The sequence below is a fragment of the Rutidosis leptorrhynchoides genome, chromosome 4 (genome assembly GCF_046630445.1).
Source record: "Rutidosis leptorrhynchoides isolate AG116_Rl617_1_P2 chromosome 4, CSIRO_AGI_Rlap_v1, whole genome shotgun sequence".
Classification (NCBI taxonomy): domain Eukaryota; kingdom Viridiplantae; phylum Streptophyta; class Magnoliopsida; order Asterales; family Asteraceae; genus Rutidosis; species Rutidosis leptorrhynchoides.
In genome coordinates, this window is record NC_092336.1 from 545,176,006 (window position 1) to 545,190,405 (window position 14,400).

The window sequence follows — 14,400 nt, forward strand, 5'->3', positions numbered from 1 at the left end:
TGTTTAGGATCCAAAAATTGTTGATGTCATGGTTCTTGCTGTCATAGATCAGGTGGTACACTGCCAAGTACGTTTGATCATTGATAATAAACACATGTTTGTGTCATTTGTTTATGCATCGAATTCTTACGTTTTTCGTCATGACCTATGGAAGAATTTGAATGTTCATCATAGGTATGTAGGCAGATTCCCATGGATAATTTTAGGTGATTTTAATGCTTCATCATGTACTGATAAATCAATGAATGGCACTTCTACTGTTACGATAGCGATGAGGGAATTTATGGAGTGCATCGATATGATTCAAGTGTTAGATCTTAACCACTAAGGGATGAGATTTACGTGGAACCAGAGCCCAAACGATATGAATTCTATGTTGAAAAATATCGATAGAGTGATGGTTAATGAAGCGTTTTAAATGCTCATGCCAATGCCTACGCTGTTTTTCAACCGTATCGAATTTCTGATCATAGTCCAGCTGTGGTTAAAATACCTTCTCGTGAGAGGTTTCGGCCAAAATGTTTCAGTTTAGTAATTATGTGAATGATAATGAGAACTTTTTAACATGCGTAAAAGAAGGTTGTGACACTTTGATAGAGGGTCACGCTATGTTTAGGGTGGTTAAAAAGATGAGACTTCTTAAAAAACCTCTTCGAAAGCTAATGTGGACGAAAGATAATGTGCATGCTAATGTTATAAAGTTTAGGGAAGACCTTGATCGTATTCAGAAGTTATTAGATGCACATCCGTACTCTCAAGAGATTAGAGACGAAGAGATTAAAACTCTTAAGGCGTATAATGATGCGTTGTGGGTGGAAGAAAGATTTTTAAGACAAAAAGCTAAAGTGGAATGGTTAAAGTTGGGTAACGGTAATACAAGCTATTTTCATAAGGTGGTGAAAGCGAAAAATAATAGAAGTCATATAAATGCGGTGATAAATAATGATGATGTGTTGGTGGAGGGGAATGAACTACCAAATGTATTTTTAAAACATTAGATTGAGTTCTTAGGCTCCAACAATGATTGTATGATAATGCCTTTTGATCGATCAATGTTTGTTTCATAATTGCCTACTGATGTAGCTAGCTTTATGGTGCGATCAGTCACGAATTTGGAAGTAAAAGCTGCTATGTTTGACATTGGTGATGACAAACAATCAGGGTCAGATGGATATACCGATACTTTCTTTAAAAAAGCTTAGGATATTATTGGAGAAGAGGTATGTCAAGCAGTGAAAGATTTCTTCGCAAATGAGCAAGTGTTAAAGGAGATAAATCATACGATCATCACTCTTTTGCCAAAAGTGGAGTTGCCCTTAAAGGTAAATGATTATAGACCAATATCGTGTTGTAATGTGATTTACAAGTGTATTAGCAAAATCATCACGAACGGGATAAAGTAGTCTTTATATATTATTATAAGTGATAATCAATATGCGTTCATCCCGGGGCAAAGGATTATTGATAATATTTTAATTACTCAAGAGGTCATGAAAAACTACCATTTAATTAGAGGTAGCCCTCGGTGCGCGTTTAAAGTTGACATCTGTAACACCCCATATTTTCAGGTGAGGAACGACGTTCCAAATGGGGAACGGCGTTCCAATTGCAGGAACAACGTTCCAAAACCAGGAACGAGGTTGTGAAACAAGGAAAGTGGGAAAATTTGAACAGAACGTCTTGAGGCTATTTAAGGAACGACGTTCCTTTAAGTGGAACTACGTTCTTATTTTACGTGTAAGTGGAACGACGTTCTGTGGTCAGGAACGATGTTCCTGTTGCAGATATGTGATTTTGAACCCATTTATGGGTTCTAAATGAGGGGCAATTGGGTCTTTTTACTTATGAACGAGCTTATAGCTGGTGAACCAGTCTTAGACTCATTTATAATTCACTTCAAACCTACTCAAATCCTCTCATCTCTTCTAGAGTGAGAAACCCATTTTTAGAGAGAGAAAGCTTGGATTAAGGAAGAAGGAGCTTGATTCTCTTCAAAGTGCGAGAACTAAAGTTGTTCATCTCGTTCCTAGCTATGTTGTGGTAGTGGTGGTAAGTCCTAACTCCGAGTTTCATTTAATTTTATGATTAGGGTTTGAACTTGCATGTTCTTGAGGAAACTCATCTAGCTCACAAATAGGTGATTGAAGCTAGTTGTGGGTATTGTTGACCCTTGTTGGTGGGTTTTGGGTTGGAAAACATTTTGGCCATGATAGGGCTTGCAATTGGGGTATAATCACTAGGATTAGTGATGGTGTTGGTGTTGAAACCCAAATGGGTGTGTTTGAAAGTTTGATTTTAGGTGTAAACCCAATTTGGGTCTAATGAGTCTTTTAGTTGAAATTGGTCATGAAGTGCTTCCAGCACTTGACCATAAGTTGTGTTTTAGTAAGTTTGAGCCAAAATCACTATCCATTAGTGACTTGGGGTATTGGGGTCTTGTTTGACCTAGTTGGTGGATAGGTGCAATTTGGGTCAAATTTGCACTTGGGGGTTTTTGGATCAAGCTACTAGTGTTTATAGCTTGATGTTGTGTCTTATGCTAGGTGACTTCCTAACTTAATTGTTGACTCGTCTAAGTGTTTAAGGTGAGTGGAATATTTATATGTGTGTATATATAAATTGTTTGCTTGCGAGGTTTAGTGGCGAGTACTCTCCGGATATGATAGATTTACTCTTTGTTGGCCACTTGGTGCAAAGTGGTGAGTGAATTCTTTAATGATTCACTCTCTGTTGGCCACGTTGCGTTTGCGGGAAAGTGGTGAGTGTTGACTATATAAAAGTCCACTCTTTGTTGGCCACTTATGAGGATGTGGCAAGTGTCACCATTGGGTCGCACTTTTTGTTGGCCACATTCGAGTGTATATGGTAGCGCCATCCAGGAGGTGCTTTTGTGGGCCATGTACACGGGTTGATGGTGCTATTCATTTGATGACTAATACATTTGGGTATGGTTAACCATATGTTGTTCATTTGTAGTGTGTTTGTAGTTTAGTGTATTATATTATTGTCGTATGAGATTAACATGCTAGCTTGTACTTGGTTTGTGTTTATTTGCGTTAGTGATGCTATCTTGTATGAGATTATGTGTAAGTTGTGCAAGTAAGTAGTTTATGTATTTATGTATGCATATAAGTATTGCACTCACTGAGCATTGTAGCTTACTCCCTCGTTGTTTATCTTTTTATAGATTGCGGCACTTCGAAGGATAAGGGTAAAGGACTGGCTTTGCTCGCACGGTGGTGGTCTTGGAAAGACGCTTTTGGTAATGGTCCCGATGGTCATGCTCACTTTTGGGTAACTTTGGTTAAACGGGTCATGTTAAACATTAGTTAATTTATGAGACTTGATTACCCGAAGTTGTAACTTGTTGTATTAACATTTGAGCAAGTTATGGTGATCCAAATCTTGTGTTGTTGTGATTTTATTAACGGGCTATATATATATATATATATATATATATATATATATAAATATATATATATATATATATATATATATATATATATATATATATATATATATATATAAATAATAAGGTGATAACTTTCACAAGTCTTTTAATAAATTGGTTTAGGGTCGTTTCAACATCCAAAAGGCTTATGATACAATTGATTAGATCTTTTAATGGATATTCTCCATGGCTTTGGTTTTCATGTTACAATGATTAAGTGGATAATGAAATGTGTTACGTCCACGTCGTTCTCAATTAGCATTAATGGGAACCTTCATGGTCATATTAAGGGTATGCGTGGTTGGAGACAGGGTGATCCGCTGTCTCCATATATTTTTATAATGGTTATGAAGATCCTTACTCATTTGATTAGACGTAACATTCAGCGGACAGAGAACTATAATTTCCATCCGAAATGCGAAACTCAAGATATAGTCAATGTTTGTTTTGCTGACGACCTTTTCTTGTTTTCTCATGCTAGCCAAGGCTCGGTAAAGGTCATTGCTGATGCTCTTGAAGACTTAAAAAATTATTCGGCGTTGGTTTCTAGTGTCCTAAAGAATTTGGCGTTCTTTTCAAATGTAACTTCGAGCATGAAACATGATATCCTCTCACTTATGCCTTTCTCGGAGGGCTTGTTGATGTGTAAAATCTAGTATATAAATTATCTCTGGAAAATGCCGGTTTAAAGATTACTATACACTAACGGGCAGTGTACCCGATCGTGCAATAGTATAAAGTTGGTAAATTCGAAATCGTTCCAAGGACAGTTTAAAGTGAGAATTAAAGTTGCAACTAATGGAAATAAACTAAATTAATCTATTAAAATTGAAAGTACGAGATAATGGGTTTTGTGGCTATTTAATGATTAGCCAAATCAAGATTTGATTTTATCTAAAAACAGAAAAGAACAATATTTTTGGTATTTTAAGATTTAAGCTTTAAATCAAACAAATAAAAATAAGATAGTTGTAATCAATAAAAGAACAAATGTTCGTCTAGACCTTTTACACCTAGTATTGGATGCATTTAGATTAAGCCCCAGTTATAATCTAACATATGTGAATTACCTATTCGGTTCACCTGAAATTCCCCAGCGTAAACACTTCAATTAAGATTACACGACACGGAATTCCCCGTAGCCTAAGACCTCCTAATTGTGACCAAATATCTCAACTGAGATGAAGACTCGAATTGCAACCACACTAACTCTCGTTATGTATGATTCACCCCTATTTCGTCTAGCCTTTTGAATTCAATTTACTCTCGTCTCCAAGTAAGCAAACAACCAATTAAGACAAACTAATTGTAAATTAATGTATTAAATTAATTAACTCTCGTCCTATCAAACAAATACACAGCCAATTGAATCGAAAAGTCTAGCTTCAATAAGAATCGATCTTTAATTCAAACATCAAATCATCATAAATTAAAATAATAACTGATAGATAGTATCCAACACATAGGTTTATTAGTCTAGACAAACATAAAAATTTAGCCAACAATCATGGCTAAAACCAAAATTAAACAAATAATCAAAGTATAATTCATTGTATGAAATCAAAGAATTAACCTAATTGAATAAATGATCTTGAATGTTGCTCAAAGTATAGTCCCGGAATGATTTGGATGAATTGATGATCTTGGAGTTCCCAAAAATCACCTCAAATCGTCCCTCTTGCTCTCTAAAAATGGCTGCCAAAAAGATATCCTCACTAGGGTTGAAAAATAGAATATATCTTAGAAATAACTCTTTTACGGATACCATGCGCCGCGCACACATTAACACGCGTCGCGCGCACCATGTGCAATTTCTGTGAGGCGCACACCTAAAAGCGCGCCCCTCACAGGTAGTGTAAAATTTCACTGTTCGCTTTTTCTTCATATACGCGCGCCTCACACCTTTCATGCACGCCTCACACCTTCAAAACATCAACTTTTGAACATTTCCTTGTACTTTTAACCATTCGAACTTGTATCCCCAGCCTTTATAACCTTCTTGTGTGAAAACTATTAAAAACCATCAAATATCTTCACATTACGTCTTCTCGGTTCTCAAACTTAAATTATCATAATATCTATCAAAATACTCCAATTCGTATCCAAATGGACCAAAATATGACCGATATTGCGAGAATAATAATAGATGAAATGCGCAATATCAAACCACCCCACACTAGAGTCTTGCTTGTCCTCAAGCAATATGACTAGAAAATAATCTTCTACTCAAAATAACGTCTTCAATGAAATATGTAGAACAAAATATGAACCAATAATCAAATGAACACTAGTGCGGGTACGAGCTTGGAATAAATAATAACCATATGACTTGCACTTGTAATCCCCCAAATTCAATTACCAAACCTCAAACCATAATGTAATGATAAACAGCATAATGATGCCTTCAGTAATAAATACCATAATAATGAGGTAAATGAATCTCGAACCTTAGTGAAAAGTCTTCAATGTGAACCAAAAATACAAGCGGAAGTCATGAACCGAGAATATAAAACCCATCGAACCAAATGAACCATATGAACCATACGAACCATACGGTAGCCCCGCGATTGGTCAAGTCAATGCCTCCCACGGTACCTAACATCGCGAGATGTCGGTAAGAAAATAATGTGCTTAGGAGGATACACATTACGTCCGGATATCATCGATAATCATGAGGTGATCATCTAATCCGTTAAGTCAATCATAAAGATTGAAGTTCATCAGTCTTAAAAGCTGATATTTTACCTTTCTGGAGGTTATCCAACTGGGGATCTGATCAATCACAGATTTGTGTATCATGGTGCGCTCCCCATTTGACGAGACAGATCTCCCTCATCGAGATAAGTCTGACTACTAGTTTCCCTGTTTGATGTTGAGCCCTGGTAGATTTCAAGTCGATGTTAGAAATGACTTTTCAAGATTTTTTGTCATCCTACAACTGGTCTGGACTACAACTTTTGAAATAAATCAGCAAGTGTATCGATTTGGAGACTTTACTCCTAGGGTTATACAAAGTGGTCGGACGCAACATTGTCCTTGTTAGGAGAAACAATGAGGATCGCCCTATTAAAGTTTTTGATCTAGCGCATGGCCCAGTTTTGACCACACGATCCAATCACCGTTCATACGGTTGACATCTGCCTTGGTGTAAGTGACCTACGATTGAAATCTTAAAAATTTCGTAGCATTTCACATTTAATGGTAATGAACGTGGTTGGAATTATTTCCAAGCTGCCTACTTCCCACATGACAAGCTTTTCTGCTTGTTTTAATAAAGGTAGGAAGTAGATACTACCCTTCCGATAAATCTCAAAAACCTTTGGGTGCCATAGCTTTTGCCTATGGGTTGTGTTGTCTAAGCAAACACAAGCACGTAGCTATTGTTCCTAAAAAGGACAACACTGGTGAAGCTCAAGGCTCCTCTTCCCACAGTATCACACCATTAGATGATGTAATAATAAAATGGTATAGTTTCGGAAGTCTGCTATACCAAGTAACCAAAAGTTTTTTTGATCTGGCACGTGATTCGGTCACAATCACGCTATGCAATCACCGCTCTCTTTGGTACAGGTGACCTACTATTGGGTTCCCCGAACTCGTAGGATTTCATGTCCAGAAAAATGAACATGTGAAACAATTTTGGCTTCTTTGAAATCACGAAATGCCATAATAATACCAAGCCATATCAAAACCAATTTTCATAACTAAGGTTTTGGCCGAATTTTCAATTATTTTTCTACTTTTTTATTTATTTTTAAACTAACTTTTCTATTATTTTTTTTACCCCTAATTTTTCAATTTTTTTACAACTAAAACCCGTGAAACGTCAAGTCTTTTTATATCAAAACTAATATGACGATGACTCAATTAACAACCAACCCGAGAGATTTTACATCCCCCACCCCACACTTGAGATCAAGTAATGTACCCATCACTTGAGATCAAAAATAGATTAAAATTGAAAGGGTAATGTGAGAAAGAAAATGTAAAAACTTATCGAGTTTAACCACTGATCGCGGAATACCAGTGACAGATGGCGCTGAACTGACTGCCAGCATAAGAACATCGTCCATTCCCGATTATCACATAATAATCATCAACCATGTTGTTTTGTTGAACTTAATGCCAAACTTAAAAAATCGTTTCACCAACCAACCTAATAAAAGAGAAACAAAAGAACTACATAAATGGGACAGGTGGCACCACCCGGTAACCTAAACGCCTTGCCCCTAAATAAGGTTTCAAAGTAGATAATACGAATACAAAAGAAATAGTTAACCAAGTACAGAGCCAACAAAAGAAAATAGCCTTAAATAAAAATACAAATGATCAATCAACATCAAGGCCAACGGTCTCAATCTGGGTTCCACTGCCCGCCATAAGTCTCCTTGAATGCTTGCTCCGGATCATAAACAACTGGTGGATTATTATCCACGGGGTTCCACTCTCGATAAATGGGTCTCGGGGTCTCTACATAGTTGCTCGAAACCTGATACGACAACTGCCGTTGGATCTGTAACTGATGCCTATGCCAATCAATCTCGGCCTGTTGTCCGATCTGTCTGTGCTCCAATCGTATTAACACGTGGTTCGCCTCACCCATGAGCTGCATAACCTGACCCAACTGATTCTGAATAGAATCAAAACGCTCATCTGAATGTACCTGCATCTCCATCATCTGTATGGAGATATCCTCAAAACTGCGCTCATTAGATACCCTCAAATTACCAAAACCATCAACTAGCCCACTAATCTCATTAGAAGTCGGAACACGTCCCCGACCACGACCTCGACCACGAACTGGTCTCTCAGCTTCTACCATCGGCACATCACCTCCTTCATTACCTTCAACTTGACCACCTGCCCCTCTAGGTGGGTCCACATATAGAATCAATTTGTAACTCGAATCATACTTCAAAAAGTTTGCCTTGGTCCAAAAAGTGACATCTAACGGTTTTATTTGAAATGGATTTTCAATCAATCGAGACAAATTAATCTTAAAGAACTTAGCAAATCTAGTAATAAAATGTCCACCTAACATCATTTTTCCACTTTTCACATCTTCAGCAACCTTCCCCAAGTAAGTACCCAAGAAACCAGGAATATCAGTAAAGCGATCATTCGCAAGCTGATAAAGTAACCATGTGAAGACCCGTCCTAATCCATCCGGACGAAGTCCATATCGATTATAAACGATTCACAACAGTTGATTACATCGCGAGGTACTTGACCTCTATATGATACATTTTACAAATATTGCATTCGTTTTTGAAAAGACAATCTTTCATTACATCGAGAGTTGACAGCAGGCATACTATTTCATAATATATCTAACTATAATTGACTTAATATTAATCTTGATGAACGCAATGACTCGAATGCAACGTCTTTTGAAATATGTCATGAATGACTCCAAATAATATCTCTAAGACGAGCAAATGCACAGCGGAAGATTTCTTTCATACCTGAGAATAAACATGCTTTCAAGTGTCAACCAAAAGGTTGGTGAGTTCATTAGTATAACATAAATAATCATTTCATAATTTTAATAGACCACAAGATTTCATATTTCCATTTCTCATAAACATACGTCCCATGCATAGAGACAAAAATATCATTCATATGGATTGAACACCTGGTAACCGACATTCACAAGATGCATATAAGAATATCCCCATCATTCCGGGATCCTCCATCGGACATGATATAAATTTTGAATTACAAAAGCATCCGGTACTTTGGATGGGGCTTGTTGGGCCCGATAGATCTATCTTTAGAGTTCGCGTCAATTAGGGTGTCTGTTCCCTAATTCTTAGATTACCAGACTTAATAAAAAGGGGCATATTCGATTTCGATCATTCAACCATATAATGTAATTTCAATTACTTGTGTCTATTTCGTAAAACAGTTATAAAAACAGCGCATGTATTCTCAGTCCCAAAAATATATATTGCAAAAGCATTTAAAAAGGGATTAATGAAACTCACCTAATGTATTTTGTAGTAAAAATACATATAACGATATTGAACAATTGAACAATGCAGGGTTGGCCTCGGATTCACGAACCTATATCATTTGTGTATTCATTAGCATATATAAATGTAATCGAATAAATATTTATATATATTGTTATTATTATGAGTGATATAATTATATTTATTAACTTATAGGTTTCCTTAATGGTTTAGTTAGATATATTTACTTTATTTACTTTAAATAGAAAATTTTTATAATAACAATTCTTATATAGTTATGTTATATGCATTAATTATTTATATATATATATATATATATATATATATATATATATATATATATATATATATATATATATATATATATATATATATATATATATATATATTTCATTTGTTTAGTAAAATAGTATCTATAATAATACCAAAATAATACTTGTAGTGATTAAAATAATAATAGTGATAATAATATTAATGTGTCTTTTAATATTAATGTTAGTTTTAATAATACATCTTATAATAACACTAATAACAGTAATTTTTAAAATTGAAAAGGTTATTAATAATGATAATGAAAATAATAATTTTTATAGTAATACATAATACTTAATAATAATAATTACTATAGCAATTTCATTACTCGTGATAATATTAATAACAATACTAATGTTAATCATAATCAAATCTTTATGTTAAACTTCTAAACTAAAAACTAAGATTTCTATAACATCAATTTGTAATCCTAATCATAATAATATTAGTAATACTAATGATAATAATAATAATCCTAATGGTAATTCTAATCATAATACTAAACGATAATCTTTATAATAATACATGTGTTAATACAATTAAGCATTACTAATGAGTATTATAAAAATAACAATAATAATAATAACAATAACATAACAATAATAATAATAATAATAATAATAATAATTGTGAAATAATACTAACAAAGAAAGAAAAAGAAAAAAAAAACAAAATAAAAAGATTACTACCTCACAAAGAGTGTCAAAAAATAAATGCTCACGCCCGGGATCGAACCCGAGACCCCTCGCTCACCCGCAACCATACGTAACCGTTACACTGTCTACTGTCTTTCTATTTTAAACTTCCAACCAAAAGTATTTAACCCGAAAAAAAATATTTTCACTTTTCTGCTTCTTCCTCCTCGAATCAACTCAACCAAAAGTCTTTACAGCATCATTTGAATTATTATTGAACTTGGAACAATATTTAACTATAAGTGTGATTAATTTATTTGATAATGAAAAGAAGAAAAAAAATATAAAGACAGAAACAGCTACTGCTGCTCGACGACTTGCAAAAAAAAAATATTGATTTTGTGAACGAGAACGTTTTGGACACAATTTATAACACGAATTGTATTTCAAATCACTCCTATAATCTATTAGAATCGTCAATTTGACTAAAAACCTCAACATGATCACGAATTTTTGCCAAGAACGAACTAGTTGACTTTTTATTTGAAAGTTTGACTTTAAAAATTCGAATTCGTTACAAAGATTTGGAATCTCAAACTTTACAGAGAGATTAAACGAACCCTTTCTAATAGAATTACATTATTAGATTTTTGAATAAGATTCGAATCAAAATATTGATTAAATTGGTTCAGTTTGATACCGAAAGAGAAAAAAAATATAATAAAAGAAGAACTCCTCTCTCTTATCAAATAATAGAAGTGGAATATATGGTGTGATTTGAATGAGTGAATCCAAAAAAAAAAATATGTCGAACAAGTCAATTGTAGGGTTACAAAGTTTAGTCACAGGCGAAATAGGAAAGACAGATATCACGAGCTGTATATGATAACCATATTAAATCAGTGGACCAGATAATAAAGTGTTCTACCTGTATTTGTAAAAAAAAAATGCAGATTAACTTATACTAATAAATATAGTACATTAATATTATCAATATTTATAATACAATACAAATATTACAATAAAAACATTAATAACACTAATGGTAATTATAATAATAATAATAACACTAATATTAATAATAATAACGATATAATTAAAATACTGATAATAATAACTATAAAATTTTATATTAAGAATATTTTTATTAATAATAATAATGCTGGTTATAATACAACTATGTCAATTTATATATGCCCATTTTCATATCTATATATCATATATTGATAATAATAATCTATCTAATACTGATTTCAATAATGATAATAAAAATGTTTAATATTATTAATGGTACTAATAATATTATTAGCTATAATGTTAATTGTTATTGATAATAATATTATTAATAATAATAATACAACAACCTATGCTTATCAAATTTCATATGTATGTATATACCTATAATAATATTAATGATACAAATATTAATTTTTCAGTATTATTGTTGATAATAATATTAATGAAAGTAATGATCATACTTTTAATATAACATTATACTTAACTTATAAATACATATAATACACTAATATTATATTTCATATTTATTTATATAGTGATCCATTTGAATATTTTATACATGTTACAATGTACATATAATATTACTTATACATAGTAATCTTATATATTTATATATACACAATTGTTTTAGATTACACCTAATTATTTTTATGACAACCCAAAAATTTCCGACTAAACTTAAACTAAATCTTTATGTGATTCTGAGACAATAATCAAAGTCAGCTGAACTGAACCTCAAAAATTTTTAAACTAATTCCATTAAACTTCGACAAACACGAACAATTATTCGTAAATAATTATGCATTAGTAATTATTCGTTATATTAATATTATTATTAATATCATATCATTAACCATTATCATTTACAAGTATTATTATTATTATTATTATTATTATTATTGTTATTATTATTATTATTATTATTATTATTAGTATTGTTACTATTACTAGTATCACTAATATTATAGTTATTATTATTATTACTACTAATCTTAGTTACCAATTAATATTAATTTTATAACTATAATTATCATTATGATTACTATTATTATTGTTATTATAAAAACAATAAAAGTTATTATTATTTTCATTTATCTTAGTATTAGTATTTTTTTTTAAAAAGTATGGTTATTAAAATTATCATTAGTAATAAGTTTTTTTTATCATTATTATTATCATTTGCATTATTATTATTATTATTATTAATATAATTATTAAATATTAATGTTAAATAAATTAAAAGAATACCTAATACCTAACTTAGGTCATCTTTATTTTTATATTTTTTTTGTGTCTTCGTGATTTTTTTTTCTGCTTTATGTTTTTTATTAGATTTGTTTGATCGTGATTTTCCTTGTCAAACCACTGAAAGCTACAAAACAAATTCCACCAAATTTTATTATTGTATGAATCCTCAACTTGTACTCTATATATTACATACTGCAAATTCAAGAATTAAAACCGAAAAAAATAAAAAAATAAAAAAATAAAAAAAGGAGTCGTCCTGCTGTGTTCTTGAACTCGAAATACAATGGCTAGATTTCGTATTTAATTTCAAAATCCTTAAATGTAGTTTTGATAGAATTCTCACACTCAAACTTCCTGAAAAATTTCATATTCCAATTCCTCAAAACGAATTCGAATTTCGAAGTCAAAGTTTAATTTCAAAAAGTCAACAGTTTCTTCTTCCTTTAAATTCACGAATTATAGGATGTTTCAGGTTCAATTGATAATGCTAGCGTATTTTAATGATCAATTGTAAGATGTTTCATGAAGATATCAAGATCTAAAAACCTCTAAATTTCAAAATCAATTATTAAGTTCTTATTTTTTTTCTTTTTTCTGTCGAACACAGCAGATATATTTCTTTTTTCTTCCTTTCATTTGATAATATCAACACCCATAACTGTTTTCTAATGTTTCAATTTCGAATTAATTCAAACTTTTAAATTTGTTGTAGTGATTGGGATTGAACCTTGGTCGAATTGTAAGTGTGAATGAGGAAGAAGAAGATAAATATAAAAACGGGTTAAAAGAAAATAAAACCATAGATAAAACAGAAATATAGAGATAGAAGGATGGTAGAGGGTGTTTGTGTGTGAGCGGGAGGTCAAGGGTTCGAGCCCGGTTCGTTGCAAATTTTTAGAAAAAACTTGTAAAGGTAGTTTTCATTCTTAAATTATTATTATTATTATTATTATTATTATTATTATTATTATTATTATTATTATTATTATTATTATTATTATTATTATTATTATTATTATTATCAATAACATAAGTATTATTAATATTACCATTATTATTATTAATATGATATCATTAATAGTATTATTATGATTAAAACTATTATTTTTGTATTATTATCATTAGTATTGAAATAATTATTATTATTATCAAAAATTATCATTTAGAATTAGTATTATTATTAAAAGTAACATTTTTATTAAAAATTATCATTTTCGTTGTTATTAAAAATCTATCAATTATAAAAGTATCATTGTTATTAAAATTAACATTATCATTACTATTACTATTATTATTATCATTCTTATTAATAAAAGTATTAAAATTATCATTCGTATTAAAATTATCATTTATAATAAGATTGTATTTATTATTAAAACTATCAGTATTATTATCATTAATAAAATCATTAATATTGTTATTATTATTATTATTATTATTATTACAGAATAATACAACTCTTTATTCGTTATCATCATTAAAATCATTTTATCAACCAAATACTTATATATAGAATATATATATATATATATATATATATATATATATATATATATATATATATATATATAGAAATATATAACAATTGAAATAATATATAAACTTATTCAATTACGAGTATATGTGTTAATATATATACTTGATATAGGTTCGTGAATTCGAGGACAACTCTACACTTGTTCAAGTGTTATCATACGCATATCATACAAACTATCGTATCATGAGTTTCATTTGCTCCCTTTTTAATTGCTTTGCAATTTAC

The 14,400-nt window shown here is 31.2% G+C and overlaps 1 protein-coding gene across 1 annotated transcript; it reads left to right on the forward strand.

The window, feature by feature from the left end:
* The first annotated feature begins 629 nt into the window (after window positions 1-629).
* LOC139842661 (uncharacterized) lies at window positions 630-4,107 on the forward strand. The gene is made up of 5 exons (XM_071832779.1): window positions 630-980; window positions 1,162-1,220; window positions 2,300-2,438; window positions 3,188-3,262; window positions 3,670-4,107. Exons 1-5 carry the CDS (start codon window positions 630-632, stop codon window positions 4,105-4,107), a joined length of 1,062 nt encoding a protein of 353 aa, XP_071688880.1.
* The last annotated feature ends 10,293 nt before the right edge of the window (window positions 4,108-14,400 follow it).

Excerpts from the sequence above, each read along its gene's own strand:
- LOC139842661 (XM_071832779.1), top strand. The coding sequence starts at position 630 with ATGAGACTTCTTAAAAAACCTCTTCGAAAGCTAATGTGGACGAAAGAT. Across the intron at positions 1,221-2,299 it reads AGGATATTATTGGAGAAGAG|GTGTAAACCCAATTTGGGTC; the intron begins GTATGTCAAGCA and ends GTTTGATTTTAG. Across the intron at positions 2,439-3,187 it reads ACTTGGGGTATTGGGGTCTT|ATTGCGGCACTTCGAAGGAT; the intron begins GTTTGACCTAGT and ends ATCTTTTTATAG.